Here is a 25,734-nt window from a genome sequence, read left to right as displayed (position 1 = left end):
ATGGGAGTTGAAGCTTCCTGCTCCTCCCCCCTTCTCTCTCTCTCTCTCTTCTAAAATGAATAAATAAATAAAAATAATTTAAAAAAACAACAGAACACAACAGCATTGAGAAATAGTCCATCTGTAGACAAGTGGGTAAAATATATAGTTGTACATATATATAATGGAATATTACTTGGCCATAAAAAAGAATGAAATCTTACCATTTGTGACAGCATCAATGTGAAATCTTACCATTTGTGACAGCATCAATGAACTTAGAGGGTATCATGCTAAATGAAATAAACCAGACAGAGAAAGACAAATACCATATGATATCACTTATATTTGGAATATAAAGAATAAAATAAGCAAACAAAATATAAACCAGACTTATAGACACATAGAACAAACTGATGAAGGCCAGAGGGATGGGTGTTGTGGGACAGGGTAAAAAAGTGTGATAGGAGCCTGACCTGGTGGTGGCACAGTGGATAGATCATCAGACTGGGACCCAGTGGACCCAGGTTCAAAGCCCTGAGGTGGCCTGCTTGAGCATGGGATCACCAGCTTAAGCACAGGATTGCTGGCTTGAGCATGGTATCATAGACATGACCCAATGGTGGTTGGCTTGAGCCCAAGGTTGCAGGCTTGCTCAAGGGGTCACTCACTCTAGTGTAGCCCCCAATCAGGATACATATGAGAAAGCAATCTGAACAACTAAGGTGCTGCAACAAAGAATTGGTGCTTCTCATCTGTCTCCCTTCCTGTCTTCTATTCCTATCTGTCCCTCTCTCTGACTCTCTGTCTCTGTTAAAAAAACAAAAACAAAAACCAGTAAGAAAAAATGTGAAGGAATTAAGAAGTACTCATTAGTACTTCATGTAAGATAGTCATGGGAGTGTAAGGTAAAGTGTAGGGAATATAGTTAACAATACTGTGGTGACTGTTGGGCCCTTGAATTATTAGAGGAAGCAATGTAACCTATATGAATGTCTAGCTGCTATACTATACATCTGAAACTCATACAAAAAAATGTTGAATGCAAACTGTAATAAAACAAATGAACAATAAAATATTGAGACATAATGGATAAGAATTTCCCAGGAAAATAGGGTAAGGAGGAGAGTGGGTATGAAGAAAGTATTCCAAGCATTGAAAACATGTATAAAGGCCAGAGAGGAGGAGAGCGCATTTTATTTTAAATTTTTATTGAATTTTTGGTGTCACACTGGTCATTAAATTATACAGGTTTCAGGTACACAGTTCTACAATACAGCATCTGTATATTGCATTGTGTGTTCAACACCCCAAGTCAAGGCTTCCTCTATCACCATCTATCCCGTCTACCCTTTTCCACCTTCCCTACCCCGATTCCCTCTGCAGCCCCACACTGTTGTATGTCTATAAATTTTTTTTGCTTAATCCCTCTACCTTTTTTATATAGCCCTGCAACCCCCACCCCCTCAGACAGCTGTCAGTCTGCTCTTGGTATTTATGAGTCTATTTCTATTTTGTTTGTTAGTTTATTTTGTTCATTAGGTCCCACATGGAAGTGGAATCATATGGTTCCTGTCTTTCTCTGACTGATTTATTTCACTTAGCTAATAATCTCCAGGTCCATTCATACTGTCACTAAAATTTAGATTTCCTTCTTTTGAGGAGAGAACATTTTATATCAGCTATCTAACTAGAAGTTTGTTCAAGAGGTAGTATATGAGTTGGGAATGATGGGGGTATACCTTTGTGAGAGTGGTGAGAGATGAGGCTAGCTAAGTAATCAAAAGTCTTGTTGAAGGGCTTTGTAAGCCATGTGGGGTTTGTACATGAGTGCAATAAGAAGCCGCTGAAAAGGTTTAAATAGAGTTATAAGATTTTTTTTTTTTTTAGATATATTCTGGCTGCAAAATAGAGACTGGATTGAGAACTGAAGATAGGGACAAAGAAATCAGGGAGAAGGCTGTTGTAAAAATTTAAGTAAGCGAAGACATTTGTAGCTAGTGGGTAGGTTATTAAAGCTACTTAGGAGATGGAATGGTAGAATTTGATGAGGAAATTGATAACACTGGGGAACAAAATTTTTGTTGCATCAACAAAAACACTTGTTCTTACCTAATTTTAGTGTGCTGATCTCAAATCTGAAATTAGTTTTTTTCTGTAAGCTGCAGTTTTTTTGCAATTCAAGATTTTAGGTTTTCATCTTACTGTAAAATTTTCAACATTTAGTTTAACATAATGAAGTAGAATGTCTTCTTGGATATCATCTTTGTGAAAATATAATTTATATAATGCGATAAATACACTAATACACTAAAAGATACGATTGCATCAGAATTTGTCTACAATTTCAAAATAGAACATATTAAAACACTTATTTTAATCATAAAATTTGCACAAAACTTATTTAAATTCTATTCAGGCAAAAATTTGCTTTTGTAGCCCTTGCGTTTGTGTACTTGTTGAGGACAATCTCGTTTGATGCTCCAGCAGTAGTCTGCTCATCACTGACAGCTCCAAGATTTTTGGGAAACTTATCAAGGTGACTGTTCAGGAAGCGAATCTTAACACTCATGTTACATCCAATGTCGCAGAAAGCCAACAGCATCATTTGAACCATAAGTTCATAGTTTTCTGCTTTTTTGTTGCCAAGGAAGTTCTTTGTAGCTGCCACGAAAGACTGCCATGCTGCTTTCTCCTCCTTATTCATCTTCCTGGCAAATTCTTTTTTTTTTTTTTTTTACAGAGTCAGAGAGAGGGATAGATAGGGACAGACAGGAACGGAGAGAGATGAGAAGCATCAACTGTCAGTCTTTCGTTGCGAGACCTTAGTTGTTCATTGATTGTTTTCTCATATGTGCCTTGACCGCGGGCCTTCAGCAGACTAACCTCTTGCTCGAGCCAGCGACCTTGGGTCCAAGCTGGTGAGCTTTTGCTCAAACCAGATGAGCCTGCGCCTCAGGGTCTCGAACCCGGGTCCTCCACATCCCAATCCGGCACTCTATCCACTGTGCCACTCACTGCCTGGTCAGGCTTTCCTGGCAAATTCTTTGTCATGTATGAGGGTTCGAATTTGAGGTCCATCGAATACACCTGCTTTTATCTTCTCAAAAGATAAGACAGGAAAAGCAGAAATAGTATGTTGAAAGCATTCACTTTCTCTATTCAAAGCCTGAACAAACTGCTTCATTAAGCCAAGTTTGATGTGAAGTGGGGGGAAAATGATCCTGTCTCAATTAACTACAGGTTCATTCACAATATTTTGCATCCCTACTTCCAGAGTTTCATGTTTCAGCCACTCCTTCTGTGTCCAGTGTTTCTCCCGAGCTCGGCTGTCCCACAAACACAGAAAGCAAGGATGCTTTGTGAAACCTCTCTGGTGTCCTAGCAGGAAATTTAACATTTTAAGATCCACACAAATGATCCAGTTATACTCCTCATACTTCAGAAAGTTGAGGACAATTTTTATGTCATTATAATCTTCTCGCAGATGAGTTGAATAACCAATTGAAACCTCTGCATAGACAATACTGTTGTGCAGGAGAACATGTTTCAGACTCCGTTTAGAGCTGTCAAGAAATAGCCGCCATTCTGTTGGACTGTAAGTGGTAACATCTAGCTGGCTGAGAAGACTACTGATATCATGACAGTAAACAAACTGTTTGTCTTTGGGAAAAAAGTCCACAAAAATTTGTTCATGCATCCTGAAATGGAATACTTTAGCTGCCGGTGAAGTACATTCTTTTGTTGAAGCCTGGAGGCTAATAACTCAGCTGCTTTCTTTGACAGGCCCAAGTCTCTTACTAAGTCATTTGATTCGAGTTGGCTAAACTGCTGAGGGGTTAATGACTGCTTGGCATCAGAAGACCCTTCAGATTCTACAACCATTTCCTCATGCATCTTACCAAAATACACTTGATCACCATGTTCACTTTCTTCATCCTTAGAAGAAATAAAACCATTGAAAACTGGAATCGGGAGTGTTTCAGAGTGTGAGATAGGTCGTATTGCTGTAGGAATATTAGGATATGCGATCATATGCTGTTTTTTCTTGCTGCTGCCCTTTGTATGGATCAGACAGAAATAACAGTCATTGCTATGGTCCTTACGTTCATGCCAAACCATGGGAATACCAAAAGGCATTCCTTTGCATTTTCCTTTTGTCCAGTCACGAAGCATTTCCTTACAATTGTGACGCACAGTATGAGGAGCCCAATTCTTGTCTTGATCGCCAAGGGGAACTTGAAAATAAGCAATATATGCACGTGTCACAAATGATGAAATATGGAGCCTTTGACATTGAAATGTGTAACAGCCACATATATAAGAGAAGGTGTCAGGATTGTTACATTTACTCCTACTCGAAGAAGCCATGATTTAATCTCCTTCCTTCCTTCCTTCCTTCCTTCCTTCCTTCCTTCCTTCCTTCCTTCCTTCCTTCCTTCCTTCCTTCCTTCCATTTTTAATGGGGTGACATCAGTAAATCAAGATACATATATTCAAAGATAACATGTCCAGGTTATCTTGTCGTTCAATTATGTTGCATACCCTTCACCCAAAGTCAGATTGTCCTCTGTCACCTTCTATCTAGTTCTCTTTGTGCCCCTCCCCCTCCCCCTTCCCTCTCCCTCTCCCTCTCCCCCCTCCCCCCGTAACCACCACACTCTTATCAATGTCTCTTGGTCTCACTTTTATGTCCCATCTACATATGGAATAATGCAGTTCCTGGTTTTTTCTGATTTACTTATTTCACTCCGTATAATGTTGTCAAGATCCCACCATTTTGCTATAAATGATCCGATGTCATCATTTCTTATGGCTGAGTAGTATTCCATAGTGTATATGTGCCACATCTTCTTTATCCAGTCATCTATTGACGGGCTTTTTGGTTGTTTCCATGTCCTGGCCACGATGAACAATGCTGCAATGAACATGGGGCTGCATGTGTCTTTACGAATCAATGTTTCTGAGTTTTTGGGGTATATACCCAGTAGAGGGATTGCTGGGTCATAAGGTAGTTCTATTTTCAGTTTTTTGAGGAACCACCATACTTTCTTCCATAACGGTTGTACTACTTTACATTCCCACCAACAGTGAATGAGGGTTCCTTTCTCTCCACAGCCTCTCCAACATTTGCTATTACCTGTCTTGTTAATAATAGCTAATCTAACAGGTGTGAGGTGGTATCTCATTGCAGTTTTGATTTGCATTTCTCTAATAACTAAAGAAGATGAGCATCTTTTCATATATCTGTTGGCCATTTATATTTCTTCCTGGGAGAAGTGTCTGTTCATATCCTCTTCCCTTTTTTTTATTGGATTGTTTGTTTGTTTGTTGTTGAGTTTTATGAGTTCTTTGTCTATTTTGGGTATTAGGCCCTTATCTGAGCAGGTGTTTAAAAATATCATTTCCCAATTAGTTGGCTGTCTGTTTATCTTGTTATCAGTTTCTCTTGCTGAGCAAAAACTTCTTAGTCTGATGTAGTCCTATTCATTAATTTTTGCTTTCACTTCTCTTGCCTGTGGAGTCAAATTCATAAAATGCTCTTTAAAGCCCAGGTCCATGAGTTTAGTACCTATGTCTTCTTCTATGTACTTTATTGTTTCAGGTCTTATGTTTAGATCTTTGATCCATTTTGAGTTAATTTTAGTACAGGGGGACAAACTGTAGTCCAGTTTCATTCTTTTGCATGTGGCTTTCCAGTTTTCCCAGCACCATTTGTTGAAGAGGCTTTCTTTTCTCCATTGTGTGTTGTTGGCCTTTTTATCAAAAATTATTTGACTATATATATGTGGTTTTATTTCTGGGCTTTCTATTCTGTTCCATTGGTCTGAGTGTCTATTTTCCTGCCAATACCATGCTGTTTTGATTGTCGTGGCCCTATAATATAGTTTGAAGTCAGGTATTGTAATGCCCCCAGCTTCATTCCTTTTCTTTAGGATTGCTTTGGCTATTTGGGGCTTTTTATAGTTCCATATAAATCTGATTATTTTTTGCTCCATTTCTTTAAAAAATGTCATTGGAATTTTTATGGGAATTGCATTAAATTTGTATATTGCTTTGGTTAATATGGCCACCTTGATTATATTTATTCTACCTAACCAAGAACAAGGAATATTCTTCCATCTCATAATATCTTTTTCGATTTCCCTTAACAATGGTTTATAGTTTTCATTGTATAAGTCCTTTACATTCTTTGTTATGTTTATTCCTAAGTATTTTATTTTTTTTGTTGCAATAGTGAAGGGGATTATTCTTTTGAGTTCATTCTCAAATGTTTCATTGTTGACATATAGAAAGGCTATTGACTTCTGTATGTTAATTTTGTATCCTGTGACCTTACTGTATTGGCCATTGTTTCTAGGAGTCTTTTTGTGGATTCTTTGGGGTTTTCGATGTATAGGATCATATCATCTGCAAAAAGTGATACCTTTACTTCTTCTTTTCTGATATGGATGCTTTTTATTTCTTTGTCTTGTCTGATTACTGTGGCTAGAACATCTAGTACCACATTAAATAAGAGTGGAGAGAGTGGATAACCCTGTCTTGTTCCTGATTTAAGGGGGAAAGCCTTCAGTTTTGTGCCATTTAGTATGATGTTAGCTGATGGTTTACATGATTTAATCTTAAAACAAAATAAGAGGGTGTTTTTATCAGATAATAATTTTTTACATTTAAAAACAACTAAATTTTGTAAAAGTGATGTTTGTAAAACATTAATTGCCTTATGGTTATGTTCAATCCAAGAGCCATTGCCCTTTAACTCCAATTTAAAAACCAATGCATGCCATTAACTGTAACAGAAAGAAATTAAAATGTCATAAAAACTAGAGCATGCACCAAAAAATGGATTTCAGATTTGAAATGAGTGATGCAGAAATATATAGAATATATAGAAATATATGGAAATATATAGAAACAGTTCTATATGAGGTCATGCAACAGAAAATGAAAAATAGTATAATGAGTTTCTGGCTTCTTCAGCAGCTAGATGGATCCCATTCTGGAAAATAGAGAACACAACAGAAACAGATTTGGTGTATGTGGGATAATATATTTCATTTAGTTTACTATATTTTATTTAAAATTTTATTATCTTTCTTTCAAAATGGCATTATTATTTAACCGTGATTTTCTTGTGTTTAGTCTTAGGAAATTTGTTAGTTCCTCTGAGTACCTAGCCTTTAATCTAGGAGTCAGTTTGTAAGTACCTAGCCTTTAATCTAGGGGTCAGTTTGTAAGCACCTAGCCTTTAATCTAGGGGTCAGTTTGTAAGCACCTAGCCTTTAATCTAGAGGTCAGTTTGTAAGACTTTCATAGAGAATGACTGAAAATAAACCACTCTAAGTATTTTTCACTGGGTCTTATGTCACTTAGCATGATAACCTCTAGGTCCATCCATGCTATCACAGATGGTAAGATTCCATTCTTTTTTTTTTTTTTTAATTTATTTTTTACAGAGACAGAGAGTGAGTCAGAGAGAGGGATAGACAGGGACAGAGAGAGATGAGAAGCATCAATCATTTCCTTGCGCGTTGCAACACCTTAGTTGTTCACTGATTGCTTTCTCATATGTGCCTTGACCACGGGCCTTCAGCAGACCAAGTAACCCCTTGCTGGAGCCAGCGACCTTGGGTTCAAGCTGGTGGGCTTTTGCTCAAACCAGATGAGTCCACGCTCAAGCTGGCGACCTCGGGGTGTCGAACCTGGGTCCTCTGCATCCCAGTCCGACGCTCTATCCACTGCGCCACCGCCTGGTCAGGCAGATTCCATTCTTTTTTAATGGTTGAGTAATATTCCATTGTATATATGTACAATTTTTTATCCACTCATCTATTGATGGACAATATCTCAATTTTTTTTTCATCTTTGCTCATGCACTTTGTATCTCCTTATTGACTTCTCTTCTTCAAGTTACTGTTTTGGGCTGATTCTTACTGAATTATCTTTTCACACAGATTCATTATAATATAGTAACTGAAATTTTCTAAGCATATTAATTATATCCTGTAAGTGCTAAAAATAACACCAGAGTGAACTAGTAAACAGTTTTTAGGCATTTTTTGTTCTCCAGCCCTTACTCTGGTATTAACAGATAAAAGATCACATATATGTTTGAAGGCCCCGTGTTGTAAGCCTTCCCTTCCTTTCTAGAGGTAATGACTATTCTGAACTTGGTGTGTATCTTTTATATTGAACTACATTTATTATATTATTGTGTGTTTAAAGTTTAAGCAAATAATATATTATACTCTATATCTTTCTGTAACCTTGCAGTGTGTTTCAGTAAATTCATCCATGTTCATCAAAATCCTCTAACTGCTGTATGTAGCATATGTTGATTTATTAATTCTTCTGTGGGTTGATGAATATTTAGGTTATTTTCAATTTTTTGAAACCTTAAATAAGTGTTCAGCAAACATCTCTGTTTATGTCCATGTACACACATGCCAGAGTTTAGGGTGTAAGAAGTCGGGGTAAATGGATGTGACCTGATTGTTCTCCAGAGCAGATGCACCAATTTATACTTCACTGTATGAGAAAGTATAAGAAAGTATGAGAGTTCCCATTTCTTTGTATCCTTGCCTACCCTATTATTATTATTTTTTGTATTTTTCTGAAGTAAGAAGCAGGGAGGCAGACAGACTCCCGCATGTGCCTGACTGGGATCTACCTGACATGCCCACCAGGGGCCGGGCAATGCTCTGCCTATCTGGGGCATTGCTCTGTTGCAACCGGAGCCATTCTAGAGCCTGAGGCAGAGGCCATGGAGCCATCCTCAGTGCCTGGGCCAGCTTTGCTCCAATGGAGCCTTGACTGCGCGAGGGGAAGAGAGAGAAAAGAGAGGGGGAGGGGTGGAGAAGCAGATGGGTGCTTCTCCTGTGTGCACTGGCCGGGAATTGAACCCGAGACTTCCACACGCCGGGCTAACACTCTACTGCTGAGCCAACCGGTCAGGACTCCTCTTCGCCCCGCCTTTTTTTTTTTTAAAGATTTCATTGTTTTTAGAGAGAGGAGAGAGGAAGAGAAAGGTAGTGGGAGAAACAAAGCAGCAACTCGTAGTAGTTGCTTCTCATATGTGCCTTGACTGGGCAAGGCCAGGGTTTTGAACCAGCAACCTCAGCATTCCAGGTTGACACTTGATCCACTGCACCACCACAGGTTAGGCAAAAAAGTGAAAACATCTTGAATGTTCTTCACCTAATAAGCAAAATATAGTCTATTCATACAGTGGACTATTATTTGGCAATAAACAGGATGCTACAGTATCGATGAACCTTGAAACATGCTGAGTGAAGAGGACAGTCAGAAAAGATCTAATGTTTCATTTATTTGAAATAACCCGAATAGGCAAATTTATAGATACGCAAAGTAGAACAGTCGTTGTTGAGGGCTAGGATAGGGAGAGAAAGATGATGGGTAGTGACTGCTCATCATTACAGGGTTTCTTCTTGGAGTGAGAAAAATGTTTTAAAATTAGACTATGGCGGTTGCACAACTCTGAATATAATAAACACTATTGTATTTTTTTTGTAGTATATTGAACTTTTATTAATAATGGGGAGTCATAAGAATGTAACAGAATAGTGTTAAATTGAAAACAGTCATCCTTTACCCTTTTAAAAATCTATTGTTTTTTTTAATAAATTTTTATTAATGGTAATGGGATGACATTAATAAATCAGGGTACATATATTCAAAGAAAACATGTCTAGGTTATTTTGTCATCAAATTATGTTGCAAACCCCTCGCCCAAAGTCAGATTGTCCTCCGTCACCCTCTATCTAGTTCTCTGTGCCCCTCCCCCTCCCTCTAACTCTCTCCCTCCCTCCCTCCCATGTCCTCCCTCCCCCCCCACCCTTGGTAACCACCACACTCTTGTCCATGTCTCTTAGTCTCATTTTTATGTTCCACAAATGTATGGAATCATGTAGTTCTTGTTTTTTTTCTGATTTACTTATTTCACTCCTTATAATGTTATCAAGATCCCACCATTTTGCTGTAAATGATCTGATGTCATCATTTCTTATGGCTGAGTAGTATTCCATAGTGTATATGTGCCACATCTTCTTTATCCAGTCTTCTATTGAAGGGCTTTTTGGTTGTTTCCATGTCTTGGCCACTGTGAACAGTGCTGCAATGAACATGGGGCTACATGTGTCTTCACGTATCAATGTTTCTGAGGTTTTGGGGTATATACCCAGTAGAGGGATTGCTGGGTCATAAGGTAGTTCTATTTTCAGTTGTTTGAGGAACCACCATACTTTCCTCCATAATGGTTGTACTACTTTACAGTCCCACCAACAGTGAATGAGGGTTCCTTTTTCTCCACAGCCTCTCCAACATTTGCTATTACCCGTCTTGTTGATAATAGCTAATCTAACAGGAGTGAGGTGGTATCTCATTGTAGTTTTGATTTGCATTTCTCTAATAACTAATGAAGCTGAGCATCTTTTCATATATCTGTTGGCCATTTGTATCTCTTCCTGGGAGAAGTGTCTGTTCATGTCTTCTTCCCATTTTTTTATTGGATTGTTTGTTTGTTGTTGAGTTTTATGAGTTCTTTGTAAATTTTGGATATTAGGCCCTTATCTGAGCTGTCGTTTGAAAATATCAGTTCCCATATAGTTGGCTGTCTGTTTATTTTGATATCAGTTTCTCTTGCTGAGCAAAAACTTTTAATTCTGATGTAGTCCCATTCATTTATCTTTGCCTTCACTTCTCTTGCCATTGGAGTCAAGTTCATAAAATGTTCTTTAAAACCCAGGTCCATGATTTTAGTACCTATGTCTTCTTCTATGTACTTTATTGTTTCAGGTCTTATATTTTTTATAGTTCCATATAAATGATGATTTTTTGTTCCATTTCTTTAAAAAATCTCATAGGGATTTTCATGGGAATTGCATTAAATTTGTATATTGCTTTGGGTAATATGGCCATTTTGATTATATTTATTCTTCCTATCTTTGATCCATTTTGAATTAATTTTAGTACACGGGGACAGGCTGTAGTCGAGTTTCATTCTTTTGCATGTGGCTTTCCAGTTTTCCCAACACCATTTGTTGAAGAGGCTTTCTTTTCTCCATTGTGTGTTGTTGGCCCCTTTATCAAAGATTATTTGACCATATATATGTGGTTTTATTTCTGGGCTTTCTATTCTGTTCCATTGGTCTGAGTGTCTATTTTTTTGCCAATACCATGTTGTTTTGATTATCGTGGCCCTATAATATAGTTTAAAGTCAGGTATTGTAATGCCCCCAGCTTCATTCTTTTTCCTTAGGATTGTTTTGGCTATTCGGGGTTTTTTATAGTTCCATATAAATCTGATGATTTTTTGTTCCATTTCTTTAAAAAATCTCATAGGGATTTTCATGGGAATTGCATTAAATTTGTATATTGCTTTGGGTAATATGGCCATTTTGATTATATTTATTCTTCCTATCCAAGAACAAGGAATATTTTTCCATCTCATTGTATCTTTTTCAATTTCCCTTAACAATGCTTTGTAATTTTCATTATATAGGTCCTTTACGTTCTTTGTTATGTTTATTCCTAGGTATTTTATTTTTTTTGTTGCAATCGTGAAGGGGATTATTTTTTTGAGTTCGTTTTCTAATATTTCATTGTTGGCATATAGAAAGGCTATGGACTTTTGTATGTTAATTTTGTATCCTGCGACCTTACTGTATTGGTTTATTGTTTCTAATAATCTTTTTGTGGAGTCCTTCGGGTTTTCGATGTATAGGATCATATCATCAGCAAAAAGTGATAGCTTTACTTCTTCTTTTCCGATATGGATGCCTTTTATTTCTTTGTCTTGTCTGATTGCTCTGGCCAGAACTTCTAGCACCACGTTGAATAAGAGTGGAGAGAGTGGACAACCCTGTCTTGTTCCTGATTTAAGGTAGAAAGTCCTCAGTTTTATGCCGTTTAATAGGATGTTGGCTGATGGTTTATCATATATGGCCTTTATCATGTTGAGGTATTTTCCTTCTATACCCATTTTGTTGAGAGTCTTAAACATAAAATTGTGTTGTATTTTATCAAAAGCCTTTTCTGCATCTATTGATAAGATCATGTGGTTTTTGTTCTTTGTTTTGTTCATATGGTGTATTACGTTAACCGTTTTGCGTATGTTGAACCATCCTTGAGATTCTGGGATGAATCCCACTTGATCATGATGTATTATTTTTTTAATATGTTGTTGTATTCGGTTTGCCAGTATTTTGTTTAGTATTTTAGCATCTGTATTCATTAGAGATATTGGTCTGTAGTTTTCTTTCTTTGTGCCATCCTTGCCAGGTTTTGGTATGAGGGTTATGTTGGCCTCATAAAATGTGTTTGGAAGTATTGCTTCTTCAATTTTTTGGAAGACTTTGAGTAGAATAGGAACCAAGTCTTCTTTGAATGTTTGATAGAATTCACTAGTATAACCGTCTGGGCCTGGACTTTTATTTTTGGGGAGATTTTTAATAGTTTTTTCTATTTCCTCCCTGCTGATTGGTCTGTTTAGGCTTTCTGCTTCTTCATGACTCAGTCTAGGAAGGTTGTATTGTTCTAGGAATTTATCCATTTCTTCTAGATTGTTGTATTTGGTGGCATATAATTTTTCATAGTATTCTACAAAAATTCTTTGTATATCTATGATGTCTGTGGTGATCTCTCCTCTTTCATTTTGGATTTTATTTATTTGAGTCCTGTGTCTTTTTTCCTTGGTGAGTCTTGCCAAGGGTTTGTCAATTTTGTTGATCTTTTCAAAGAACCAGCTCCTTGTTTTATTGATTTTTTCTATAGTTTTTCTGTTCTCTATTTCATTTATTTCTGCTCTGATTTTTATTATCTCCTTTCTTCGGCTGGTTTTGGGTTGTCTTTGTTCTTCTTTTTCTAGTTCCTTAAGGTGTGAAGTTAAGTGGTTTACTTCGGCTCTCTCTTGCTTGTTCATATAGGCCTGAAGTGATATGAACTTTCCTCTTATTACTGCTTTTGCTGCATCCCAGAGATTCTGATATGTCGTATTTTCATTTTCATTTGTCTGTATATATCTTTTGATTTCTGCGCTTATTTCTTCTTTGACCCATTCATTTTTTAGAAGTATGTTGTTTAGTTTCCACATTTTTGTGGGTTTTTCCCCCTCTTTTTTGCAGTTGAATTCTAGTTTCAAGGCTTTATGATCAGAAAATATGCTTGGTACAATTTCAATTTTTCTAAATTTGCTGATATTGTCTTTGTGGCCCAACATCTGGTCAATTCTTGAGAATGTTCCATGTACACTAGAGAAAAATGTATACTCTGTCGCTTTGGGATGAAGTGTCCTGTAGATGTCTATCATATCCAGGTGTTGTAGTATTTCGTTTAAGGCCACTATATCTTTATTGATTCTCTGTTTGGATGACCGATCTAGAGCCGTCAGCGGTGTATTGAGGTCTCCAAGTATGATTGTATTTTTGTTAGTTTTTGTTTTAAGGTCAATAAGTAGCTGTCTTATATATTTTGGTGCTCCTTGGTTTGGTGCATATATATTAAGGATTGTTATGTCTTCTTGATTCAACTTCCCCTTAATCATTATGAAATGACCATTTTTGTCTCTGAGTACTTTTTCTGTCTTGTAGTCAGCATTATTAGATATGAGTATTGCTACGCCTGCTTTTTTTTGGGTGTTGTTTGCTTGGAGTATTGTTTTCCAGCCTTTCACTTTGAATTTGTTTTTATCCTTGTTGCTTAGATGTGTTTCTTGTAGGCAGCATATAGTTGGATTTTCTTTTTTAATCCATTCTGCTACTCTGTGTCTTTTTATTGGTAAGTTTAATCCATTTACATTTAGTGTAATTATTGACACTTGTGGGTTCCCTACTGCCATTTTATAAATTGCTTTCTGTTAGTTTTGTATCTAGTTTGATTCTTCTCTTTTGTTTTTCTATCATTTGTTTTTGTTTGTTTGTGTTCCATACTTCTTTCCTCTGTTGCTACCTTTTTTAAGTCAAGTGTTTTTGTGGTGGTTTTTTTAAGGGTGGTTACCATTAAGTAATGAAAAGGGTACCTACCATATTCATTGTAGTACCCTATCTTATAAGTATTTCTGCACTTCATCATCCTTTGCTACTGTTAATCTCCATCCTCTCCCCCCTTTTTTTTCCTTTGTTGTCACAGTTTAAGTTTGGTTTTATTGTGTTCTTGGTGGAGCTGTTACTTGTGGTGTTGTTTTCTTTTGTTCTTTGAATCTGGTTGGAAAACCCCCTTTAGTATTTCCTGGAGTGGGGGCTTTCTGTTGATAAATTCTCTCATCTTTTCTGTATTTGTGAATGTTTTTATATCTCCTTCATACTTGAAGGATAGCTTTGATGGGTATAGTATTCTTGGCTGAAAGTTCCTCTCTTTCAGGGCTTTAAATATTGGGGTCCACTCTCTTCTAGCTTGTAGAGTTTCTGCTGAGAAATCTGATGATAATCTAATAGGCCTTCCTTTATATGTTGTACTCTTCTTTTCCCTGGCTGCCTTGAGAATTTTTTCTTTGTCATTGGTTTGTGTCATCTTTATTATGATGTGCCTTGGAGTGGGTTTGTTTGGGTTAAGAAAACTTGGTGTTCTGTTTGCTTCTTGAATTTGAGGCTTTAGTTCCTTCCACAGGCTTGGGAAGTTCTCGTCTATTATTTGTTTGAGTATATTCTCCATTCCATTTTCTTTCTCTTCTCCCTCTGATATACCTATTATTCTTATGTTATTCTTTCTGATGGAGTCAGACAATTCCTGTAGGGCTTTCTCGTTTTTTATTATTTTTGAGTCTTTCTTCTTCTCTCTGTTGTGCCTCAAGTTGTTTGTCTTCTATTTCACTAATCTTATCTTCAATCTGGGCTGTTCTGTTAGCTAAGCTTGTTACCTCGTTTTTCAGCTCGTGAATTGAGTTTTTCATTTCTGTTTGATTTGTTTTTATAGTTTCAATTTCCTTGGTAATATATTCTTTGTGTTCATTGAGTTGTTTTCTGATCTCCCTATATTGCCTTTCTGTGTTTTCTTGTATATCTCTGAGTATTTTTAAGATTTCTAGTTTAAATTCTCTGTCATTTAGCTCCAAGGCTTCCAATATGTTAAGTCTTTTCTCCATAGATTTTTCCACATCTATTTGTGTTACCTCTTTCTTTTGTATCCATAATATTCGATTTCCTCTTTCTTATCGGCATCTGAGGGTGGTCTTATTGATAGCACTAATTAGAATTAATAAAGAGTAAAAAGTTAAAAAAAAAAAAAAAAAAAAGGTAAAATACCCCACAAAAAAAAACAGTAATAATTTATTATTTCCCCCTTTTTTTCTCTCTTCTCTTTCCCTCCTCTCCCCTCCTCAGGGAAATATCGTGCCTATAATGGAGGGCCTGATTTAGGGTGAAGAGTTCAAGGGGCAAAAAATAGGGAGTAGGGACCTACTAAATGCAAAAAAAAAAAAAAAAAAAAGGAAGAAAATCTTAGACAAGCATAAGATGATTTGCTTGTATGTGATGGTCAACTAAGAGATATAATGAGAGGGATAAGAGGGAACCAGAAAAAAGGACCAAAAAAGAATAATAAAGAAGAAAAAAATAAAAATAATAAGTAAAAATCTGTTGTATTAAGTGTAGCGAAGACTAAATACAATGGAGACCTTGGGTTGGGAGGACCCAAAATGCCACAAAATTAAACAAACAAGAAAAAAAAAATAAAAACAAAAGCAAAAAAGAGAAATAAAGCCAAAAAAAAGCCTTGAGTCCCAAATTAACTAATTTGTTCGTGATTGAGGATTATATGGGAGGAAAGTAAAATGAGAAAAGAAAAAACGAATAGAAAGGAAAAAATAAGAAAAAGAAAAACGAAGGAAGAAATAAAATAGGAAGAGAAAAAAACAAAATAAAGCAAGACAAAATAACAAAACAAAAGAGGAGAGAGTGAGAGTTAAGTGTTTTGGATTATAACCTTAAAGGAAGGTGAGGATGAAGAAGAAAAATAAAATGCAACACTCATGGGTAGTGTAGTTCAAGAAAGGGGAAGCATAAGATGGGCAGAGAATAGAAGGACCGAGGTGGAGGAAATAAAGGCAAAAAGATAGAAGAAACAAACAACAACAACAACAAAAAAAAATTAGTGGATCAAGTTGTAAAGTCTGTGGGTTTTTCTTGATTTTGAGAGGTTAACTTCTTCCTTTTTCTTTTCTCTCCCTCTTCCTGGTCGGTGACTCTGTACCCCAGGCTCTGCCCCTGTGTCACTCTTAGGTAGGGATTTGCAGTTGATGGGATTCTATGGCAATGTCATATAATTGGCTTTAGTCTTGCTGGAAGTAAAGGCTTGTTGGCGTTTGCAGGGTCCAAGGATGAGAGAGTTTGCTTTCCTGGGTTCTCTCTCCTAGTCCCCCCTTTCTGAATTAGCAGCCTGGTGATCCAGCTATAAGGCTGCAACTGCTTCTGCCTGGGTAGTAAGAGGCTCAAAGAGCTGGGAAATCCCCACTCTATCCCCACTCAGTGCAAGGCTTTGGGAAAGGCTCTGACAATCAGGGCCTCCAGTGTAATCAGGCGGGGGTGGGAGTCAATTGTTGTCAAGGTGACTGTTCAGCGCCTATCATTTAGTTGGACCTCTCAACCCAGGCTTCCCACACTTTGTAGCCTGTTTTTGCAGGGAAGAAGAGGCACTAGTCTCTGCTTACGACTAGTGTAGTATAGACCTTATTATCTGCCAAGTCCTTCTTGTTAGCGTTTATCCCTGAATATGGAGGCTCTATCAATCAGAAGTTGCCCCCGCCCCTTTAGCGAGAGGCACTAAAAAATATCACGCCTCTTGTCTTGGATCGCTGAACTGAGAGAGATCTTATCAATTAGAACCGAGGGTGCGCAGATTTTATGGGTTAAGCTAATTTCAGTGATTGGGTCGCAGCTGTGTTTCCGAAGGTATTTTAGGCTGCCTGCGCGCGCCCCTCCCCCAACGCTTGATTGTTAGCTTGAATGGCTGGGTGAGGTGCCCCGCCCTCGGAGAGAATCTCCCAAGCCTCTCCCACTCGCCCCGCTGCTGGCGGCTGAACCGCACCAGGCGCAGGATAATGGAGCCCCCTGGGTGTGCGGGCCGGCAGGGCGCCCTGGGCGCGTGGAATGCCCAAGGCACGCGCGCGAATGGGGCGCTCCGGGCACTGGTGGCCGGCGACCCCCACTCGCAGTGTGCGGGCCGCTGGGAACGTCAGCGGTGCTTAACCGGACCAGGCGCGTGCGCGGCTGCTCGCGGCGGCCGCTCGCGGTGGCGGCTCGCGGTTCCCAAGTATATGGGCTGACTCACCACAGGCGCACTTCCTTGTGGTTTGAAAGAACGTCCCTGTGGTAGATTCCTCCACACCCTCGTCTCTCAGATTCAAGTGATAACAGTCCTTTCGCTATCAGTTTGTGTGGAACTCCGGAATGCTCCGAGGATAAATTTTTCTGTTTCTAGTTGATAAATTTGTTGTGATTTAGGGGAGAGCTGTCGGACGCGCTGCTCACGGCGCCATTTCCGTGACGTCACTTCTATTGTTTTTTTTTAATGGATGAACTTTATGGTGTGTAAATTACATGTCAATGCTGTTGAAAGAGAAAGAGAAGAAGGAGGGAAGGGAACCAGCTGGCAAGTTTGCTTCTCTTCCTGTCCGTATATTGCTTGCCCAGATCGTTGGTTAGGAAGGAGATAGATATATCTCAGATGGGGATTCCTGCTGTGTTAGAAAACAGCTTGCTTCAACTAAATTGATGTTTCATTTTGGTATGATGGCTGATAATTGAAGTCTTGTGATATCTAGGTACCATGTCCCCTTTTAGCTGTGTGATTAATTTTTTTTTAATTTAATTTTTTTTTTTTTGTATTTTTCTGAAGCTGGAAACGGGGAGAGACAGTCAGACAGACTCCTGCATGCGCCCGACCAGGATCCATCCGGCACGCCCACCAGGGGGCAACGCTCTGCCCACCAGGGGGCGATGCTCTGCCCCTCCGGGGCGTCGCTCTGCCGCGACCAGAGCCACTCTAGTGCCTGGGGCAGAGGCCAAAGAGCCATCCCCAGCGCCTGGGCCATCCTTGCTCCAATGGAGCCTTGGCTGGGGGAGGGGAAGAGAGAGACAGAGAGGAAGGAAGGGGGGTGGAGAAGCAAATGGGTGCTTCTCCTATGTGCCCTGGCCCGGAATTGAACCCGGGTTCCCCGCACGCCAGGATGACGCTCTACCGCTGAGCCAACCGGCCAGGGCCCGTGATTCTTACCATGTAATGAAACCTTGTAAATGTTTTCTCTGCTTATAAATTTAAGCTAATTCCTGCTTTTCCTACCTGAGGATAGTTGTGAAATTCAAATGAAAGTCCTAAATAAATATAGAGTAATAAGAATTCTAAAGTTCTCTGTATTTTCTTTTCATAGGAGTAAAACACAAATCTTTTCTAACAGTTGAGGACTGTTTTGAGTTGGGCAAAGTGGCCTATACGGAAGCGGATTATTACCACACAGAACTGTGGATGGAGCAAGCACTGAGGCAGCTGGACGAAGGCGAAGTTTCCACCATTGATAAAGTCTCTGTTCTAGATTATTTGAGCTATGCAGTGTACCAGCAGGGAGACCTTGATAAGGCACTTCTACTCACAAAGAAGCTTCTTGAACTAGGTATGTTAACTTGGCCTAATTTAAGGTTATAGATATATGACCGTGTATCTCATCATACAGCTTTGGTACTTTTATTTTTTTTTGGTGAGAGGGAGAGATAAGAAACATTAACTTGTGTTACTTTAGTTCACTGATTGCTTCTCATACGTGATGGTGGTGGTGATGGGGTTTAAACCAGCCAGTGACCCCTTGCTCAAGCCAGCGACCTTGGGTTTAAGCCAGTGACCTTGAGATTATGTCAGTGATCCCACTCTCAATCCAGTGACCCCATGCTCAAGGTGGCAAGCCTGCACTCAAGCCACATGAGCCCATGTTCATGCCAGGGGCCTCAGGGTTTCAAACGTGGGACCTCAGCCTTCCAGGTCGACACTAGATTCACTGCACCACCATCTGTCAGGCAGCTTTGCTACTTTTTATGTTAGAATTCATTTGCTTCATTTGTTGGACATACTTAATCCTCTTTCTGATTATCCTCTGATAAATGGCAATTGATTTTTCTCACCTAAATAGTACTCCAATAGTGGCTTTGTTTCTCTGCTCCGTGTTCTTCAGGAATTTCAAAATTGGACCTAATCTAACTAACTTGGTCAAAATGTTTCTTTATCATGTTACTTTATTAAATATTAACCAGTTTCCTTTGAAGGATGTTTTTGTTCCATTTCATACTTAAAGATTTGAAATAAATAGATTGAAAATATATTTTTCATATTCAAATGATAGGAAAATGTGATATCTTATGAGTATTTTACTACTAGTTTTTTTAAACAGAGATGTAGCATTTCTCTCAAGTACTACCAAGGGGCTATATGTACCAGAATTACTTGGATACTTATTAGAAATGGAAATTCCTTGATTTCTATCTCAGACCTACTCAGAATCTTTGGAGCTAGAGTTGTATACTAATAAATTCAGGCAGCCTTTGGTATATGATGAAGCTTTAACACTTTAAAAATTAAATTATTTTATGAATGAATAAATAGGTATATGTCAGAAGAGTGAAACTGTTCAAAAGGATTGGTCATCTGAAAGTGAAATATTGATAATTTGGTTATTGAATGAATAACTTGAGATATTAGTTCAAGTAGCCTTTTATTCCAGTTTTTATTTTTATTTTTGAGGACAGACAGGGACAGACAGACAAGAAGGAAGAGAGATGAGAAACATCAGCTTGTAGTAGTGGCACTTTTTAGTTATTCATTGATTGCTTTCTCATATGTGCCTTGACTGGAGGTGCTTCAGCTGAGCTAATGACCCCTTGCTCAAACCAGCGACCTTGGATTTCAAACCAGCGACCTTTGGGTTCAAGCCGGCCGCCATGTGGTCATGTCAGTGATCCTACACTCAAGCCAGCAGCCCTGCGCTCAAGCTGGTGAGGCCTGCGCTCAAGCCGGCAACCTCAGGGTTTTGAACATAGGTCCTCAGCATCCCAGGTCAATGCCTGTTAACTACCACTGCCTGGTCAGGGTTTTTCCAATATCTTTTAGTGATTTTTTTTTTCTCTTGACCTAAAAAAACTTGACTCACTGTAGGAAAGGGTTTTTTTTTTTGTTTGTTTGTTTGTTTTTTACAGAGACAGAGAGTGCGTCAGAGAGAAGGATAGACAGGGACAGACAGGAACGGAGAGAGATGAGAAGCATCAATCATTAGTTTTTCATTGCGCGTTGCAACACCTTAGTTGTTCATTGATTGCTTTCTCACATGCGCCTTGACCGCAGGCCTTCAGCAGACCAAGTAGCCCTTGTTGGAGCCAGCGGCCTTGGGTTCAAGCTGGTGGGCTTTTGCTCAAACCAGATGAGCCTGTGCTCAAGCTAGCGACCTCGAGGTCTCGAACCTGGGTCCTCTGCATCCCAGTCCGACGCTCTATCCACTGTGCCACCGCCTGGTCAGGCTGTAGGAAAGTTTTAAAATAAAAAAAGATAAAGTAGAGTTTTCATTAACTAAACACCCAACAATGCCAACAATTTTATTTCTTTGTATACACACCCTTTGCATACAGTTTTCCCTTTCTTTTACAAAATTAGGCATATATTGTATACCACTACATATATTGTGAGGAATTTCTCAAAGATAAGAACTCTTTACAAATAAGTCTAGGTTTCCTAAACACTTCAACTAATGTCGCAAGTGAAGTTTCTACATATTGTGCTTCCTTTTTTATTTGTGTGTGGTTGTTTTTCCCCCCCTTTCCGGATGGGTGGAGTAAGTCGTCTTTTCCCCTCCTAAGAGATAGCTAAAAATTATGACTAGCAATTCAGAGACAATTAGTGGATTCTGGCTTATTTGAAAATTACATCTTTAGTTCTCTTTTCTGTCTCATTTAGAAGTTTGGCCTAAAATCTATTCAGCCCTCAGAAGTAGGCTGTGTTCTGCATTTATAATTTATCTGTGGTAAAGGTTGCTTTTGAACTTATATAGTGTCTTCTCCATGGTAATTACATTTTAGTCTCAAAAAAATTTTTTCCATTGCTTTAAATAAGAATCGGGGCCCTGGCCAGTTGACTCAGTGGTAGAGCGTCGGCCTGGCATGTGGAAGTCTCGGGTTTGATTACCAGCCAGGGCACACAGGAGAAGCACCCATCTGCTTCTCTACCTTTCCCCTTATCCTTTCTCTCTATCTCTTTCTTCCCCTCCCGCAGCTAAGGCTCCATTGGAGCAAAGTTGGCCCGGGAGCTGAGGATGGCTCCAGGGTCTCTGCCTCAGGCACTAGAATGGCTCTGGTTGCAATAGAGCAACGCCCTACACAGGCAGAGCATTGCCCCCTAACAGGCTTGCCGGGTGGATGCTGGTCGGGCACTCTTGTGTGACACTGTCCCTCTGCCCCCTCGCTTCTCACTTGAGGAAAAAGAAAAAAGGAATTGGGAATATTTAAAAAATTCATTTGACATCAAATGATCACATATAGTTCCTTTGGCTAATTAGTAAGTTCTCAAAGTAGAAGCAGTAATTGCTACTTTGAAATAAATGGCTAGTTCTGTCCCCAGAACTCTGCTGCCTTCTTCACTCTCAAAACCATCCTGGAAGGTAAATTGTGGTCCTCTGTTTTTATAGTACTGTATCCTGATGTTTGAACAACTGGAAGTTCACTCATGAACATGCTCTTTCTCTTCTAATAGATCCTGAACATCAGAGAGCAAATGGTAATTTAAAATATTTTGAGTATATAATGGCTAAAGAGAAAGATGCCAATAAGTCTGCTTCAGATGACCAGTCTGATCAGAAAAGCACCCAGAAGAAAAAAGGGGCTGCTGTGGACTACCTGCCAGAGAGACAGAAGTACGAAATGCTGTGCCGTGGGGAGGGTATCAAAATGGTAAAGTGGAAAAGCCAACTGTGTGTGTGCAAGTGTGTGTATGTGTCGTACATAGTTCTAGAGAGTCAAGTTCCTTTATATTTAAGTCTCTGTGATAGAAATCAGAATTGCAGCATAAAGTATTATAGTATGTCACGTCACCTTATTGTGAGTGACACACTTAATATGCTCCAAATTTTAATGAAATAGCTTTGAAATAAAGCTTGTGAATCATATATCCGTTACATGCATTTTTGGTAATATTACCCTTTTCATAGATTAAAAGGTGAAGCAACAGATAATTTAAGGGAAGTGATAAAGTTATTTATATCTTTTTTTGTGTGTGCGATAGAGAGAGACAGAGAGAGGGACAGACTGGGACAGACAGACAGGAAGGGAGAGAGATGAGAAACATCACCTTAGTTGTTCCTTGATTGCTTTCTCGTACGTTCCTTGACTTGGGGGCTACAGCAGAGCGAGTGACCCCTTATTCAAGCCAGCGACTTTGTGCTTCAAGCCAGCGACCTTTGGGTCATGTCTGTGATTCCTCGCTCAAGCCAGTGACCCCGTGCTCAAGCTGGTGAGCCCGCGCTCAAGCTGGTGACCTTGGGGTTTCGAACCTAGGTCTTCTGTGTCCCAGTCTGACGCTATCCACTGTGCCACCATCTGGTCAGGCAAAGTTTTTATTTTATATCTTAAAGCAAAAGAGATTTCAGCCATTTTCAGTAGAAATAATATACCATTCCAATCCAGCCTGTGAAACAGTGTATTCATCTATACAGTCATCTTTGTGGTTTTGCTCCTAGTCAGTCTTGACAAGATTGCTTAGTGGAATGTTTGTCTAATTCAGAAATGTTAAAAATGTAGAAATATTTTCAAGAGACTTTGGCTTTAAGATTTATTTGAAATACTAAAATATGTCTATAAATATCCCTTTGTTTATTGTGCCTCTGTATTTGTGTATTTATAACTTAGAGTACCAGTGCTTTAGAATAGTAATAGATAATAGTGCAAAACAAAAGCATTCAATCAAGCCCAGGAAACATAGGTTCAGCTTCAGGATTTTCAGACTGCTTTTACGATAATGTGCATTATGGATATGCTGTACATTGCTTCCCAACATGAACTGATAATGGAAACCTCTTTTAAGGAATATCGTATGGTACTAGTCTAGTGTTCATTTGAATGTGGATATTTATAGAAGGAAGTGAATTAGTGAATTTTTAAATTAAGTATTTTTAAGTGTAAACATTTGAATAGTGTTTAACTTTTTTTCTTCAACTAATAAACTCAAACTGGGCTTTACATTTTGGTATTGATGACTTTTTGATATTCAGTGCTTTACTGTTGACAGCATAACCTGTAATAGAAAATAAGTAGATCATATCTATGTTGACACTTTTGAGTGTTTTAAGTTTATGAGTGTTTAAGCTAATGAGTAAAGACAAGGATAATAACACTTTGTTAGACTCATGAAACATTCTTTTTTATTGTACATCTAAATATTTTATCTTTTGAAGATAGTTAAATAATCACAGTATCATAATCATACGTAAAAAAGTTTACAGTGTTTTCATAATATCAAATATCTAGTTTAAAGTGTTCAAATTTCCAATAGCATATTTTTTGTTGCCCTTAATAAATATGTTATTAAGAGAACTATAAGTATAAAACATTAGTCTGCTAATTTTCCAGTTTGTTAATGTGACACACATGTCAACCCTCCCCAAGATCAAAGGTCCATCTTTTTCTTCAGAATAAATTCATTATATAAAAGATTTATTTGATATAAAGCTTTGAATTTTACTCTAGGAAAATAAAATACATGGAGAATAAACATGAATCATTATTTAAGTATCTTAACTAAAAATTCAAAGAAAAACTAATATTATTCCTACTTCATACATGACATACTTGTTAAATCAAGAGAACAGTCAGCAATGTAATAACTTATTTAATTAATTTAATACACAGGCAACTGAAAGAAACATTTATTTGTTTTGTTGACTGCTCTGTTTTAAATAACCACTAATAAAAACACCTGACTTCTTTGTTTAATAACTTATTTTCTCGTGTTTAGAGCTACCCATTTCACCTTAGCTTTTAAATTTTTATTTTGTTAGATTTTGTTTTGTCTTTTTCTTTTAGATGCTTTCTAGGTATTTCCTAGTTACTTAGTGAAGCTTGGAGCAATGCTGATCATTCATTTCATATTTCCATAAACATTTTTTCATATTTATAACACCTGCACTTTGTTTGATGAGAGGATTGTTAAAAGAGAAACCCTACCTTATTTCTTATTTGAGACCTACAATCTCTCTTCCAAAAAATACTTTTAATAAAGAATTTTAAATTCTGAAGGTCCTGTTTGATGCAAAATATTTGCAGAGAACCGTTTCTTTGGTGTCTTCTTCTACAGATAACTCTGTGTATACATGAGCATGACTATTGTTTCTTTTTTGTATAGAAACAAACACTAGAAATATTATTACTCTAACATATCTTTTTTTTTTTTTACTTTGCTTAGACTCCTCGGAGACAGAAAAAACTCTTTTGCCGCTACCATGATGGAAACCGGAATCCCAAATTTATTCTGGCTCCAGTCAAACAGGAGGATGAGTGGGACAAGCCTCGTATTATTCGCTTCCATGATATTATTTCTGATGCAGAAATTGAAATTGTCAAAGATCTAGCAAAACCAAGGGTAAATAGCTTGCTTTAAATTTTCTCTCCTCAATTTATTATACCTGTGTATGTTTTTCCTTTGCAAGATTATAGAAATGATAATTGATAAGGCAGTAACCTCACAGATAGTGTTAGATATTGTTGCCACATCATAATGGAGTTATTAACTAAGCTGTATTTATACCAGTTTTTTCTCAGTTTGCTCTAAACACAAATAATGTATCTTGCAAATAGTTTTTTTTTTAAATTAAATTTATTAGGGTGACATTGGTTAATAACATTGTATATGGAAATAGGTTTTAAATTCTTAATTGTCAAAATTACAGATATTTTTATTTCACACTTACCAAATTTGTTTTAGCATCTTCCTGAAAAAGTTTTCTATGTATTTTGGAGTCTTTACTTTCACAGACTAATCAAAAACCAACTTTTCATTCTGTATTTTTATCTGAAAGAATACTTGAAGTATTTTTATTATCTTTTAGACACATTATTACTAGAAAGATACAGTTACACACAAGCATCATGCTAATTTGAAATAGTCACATCATAGTTTTATGGTTTCAACTCACATCATTTATCTTAATAAGAAAAACAATTCAACATAAATACTATCCTATAAATAATGTTTAGTGTAGAAATTCTTCTTTTGTGAGAATATGAGAAAGACTACCCTTTATGTTCTTAGACTTCTTGATAGTAAAATACAAACTGCCATCACTTTCATGAAGAAATTGTTAAGTAAACACTAGGCATTCACACAGGAGTTGGCAAATTTCTTCTTTATAGGTTTAAATCAGGGCTAGTCAACCTTTTTATACCTACTGCCAACTTTTGTATCTCTTAGTAGTAAAATTTTCTAACCGCTCATCGGTTCCACAGTAATGGTAATTTATAAAGTAAGGAAGTAACTTAACTTTATAAAATTTATAAAGCAGAGTTACAGCAAGTTATAGCATATAATAATAATTACTTACCAAGTACTTTATGTTGGATTTTCGCTAAGTTTGGCAGGATAAATCTTTATAAAACAACTTACTATAGTTAAATCTCTTTTTATTTATACTTTGGTTGCTCCGCTACTGCCCACCATGAAAGCTGGAAAGCCCACTAGTGGGTAGTAGGGACCAGGTTGACTACCACTGGTTTAAATAGTAAATAT

At 37.7% G+C, this 25,734-nt stretch overlaps 1 protein-coding gene across 10 annotated transcripts in view; it reads left to right on the top strand.

The window, feature by feature from the left end:
• The window catches only part of P4HA1 (prolyl 4-hydroxylase subunit alpha 1), a 119,903-nt gene that overhangs the window by 52,800 nt on the left and 41,369 nt on the right, over nucleotides 1–25,734 (top strand). For all 10 annotated transcript variants that reach the window (XM_066242357.1, XM_066242361.1, XM_066242360.1 and 7 more), the window contains 3 exons: nucleotides 18,359–18,598; nucleotides 21,712–21,908; nucleotides 24,415–24,591. In XM_066242357.1, the coding sequence (XP_066098454.1) occupies nucleotides 18,359–18,598; nucleotides 21,712–21,908; nucleotides 24,415–24,591 (614 nt within the window). The remainder of the gene's footprint in view (nucleotides 1–18,358; nucleotides 18,599–21,711; nucleotides 21,909–24,414; nucleotides 24,592–25,734) is intronic.

Source organism: Saccopteryx bilineata, chromosome 9 (genome assembly GCF_036850765.1).
Source record: "Saccopteryx bilineata isolate mSacBil1 chromosome 9, mSacBil1_pri_phased_curated, whole genome shotgun sequence".
Classification (NCBI taxonomy): Eukaryota; Metazoa; Chordata; class Mammalia; order Chiroptera; family Emballonuridae; genus Saccopteryx; species Saccopteryx bilineata.
The sequence above is the reverse complement of the archived record's forward strand: the minus strand, read 5'-3'. Positions and strand labels throughout refer to the sequence as shown.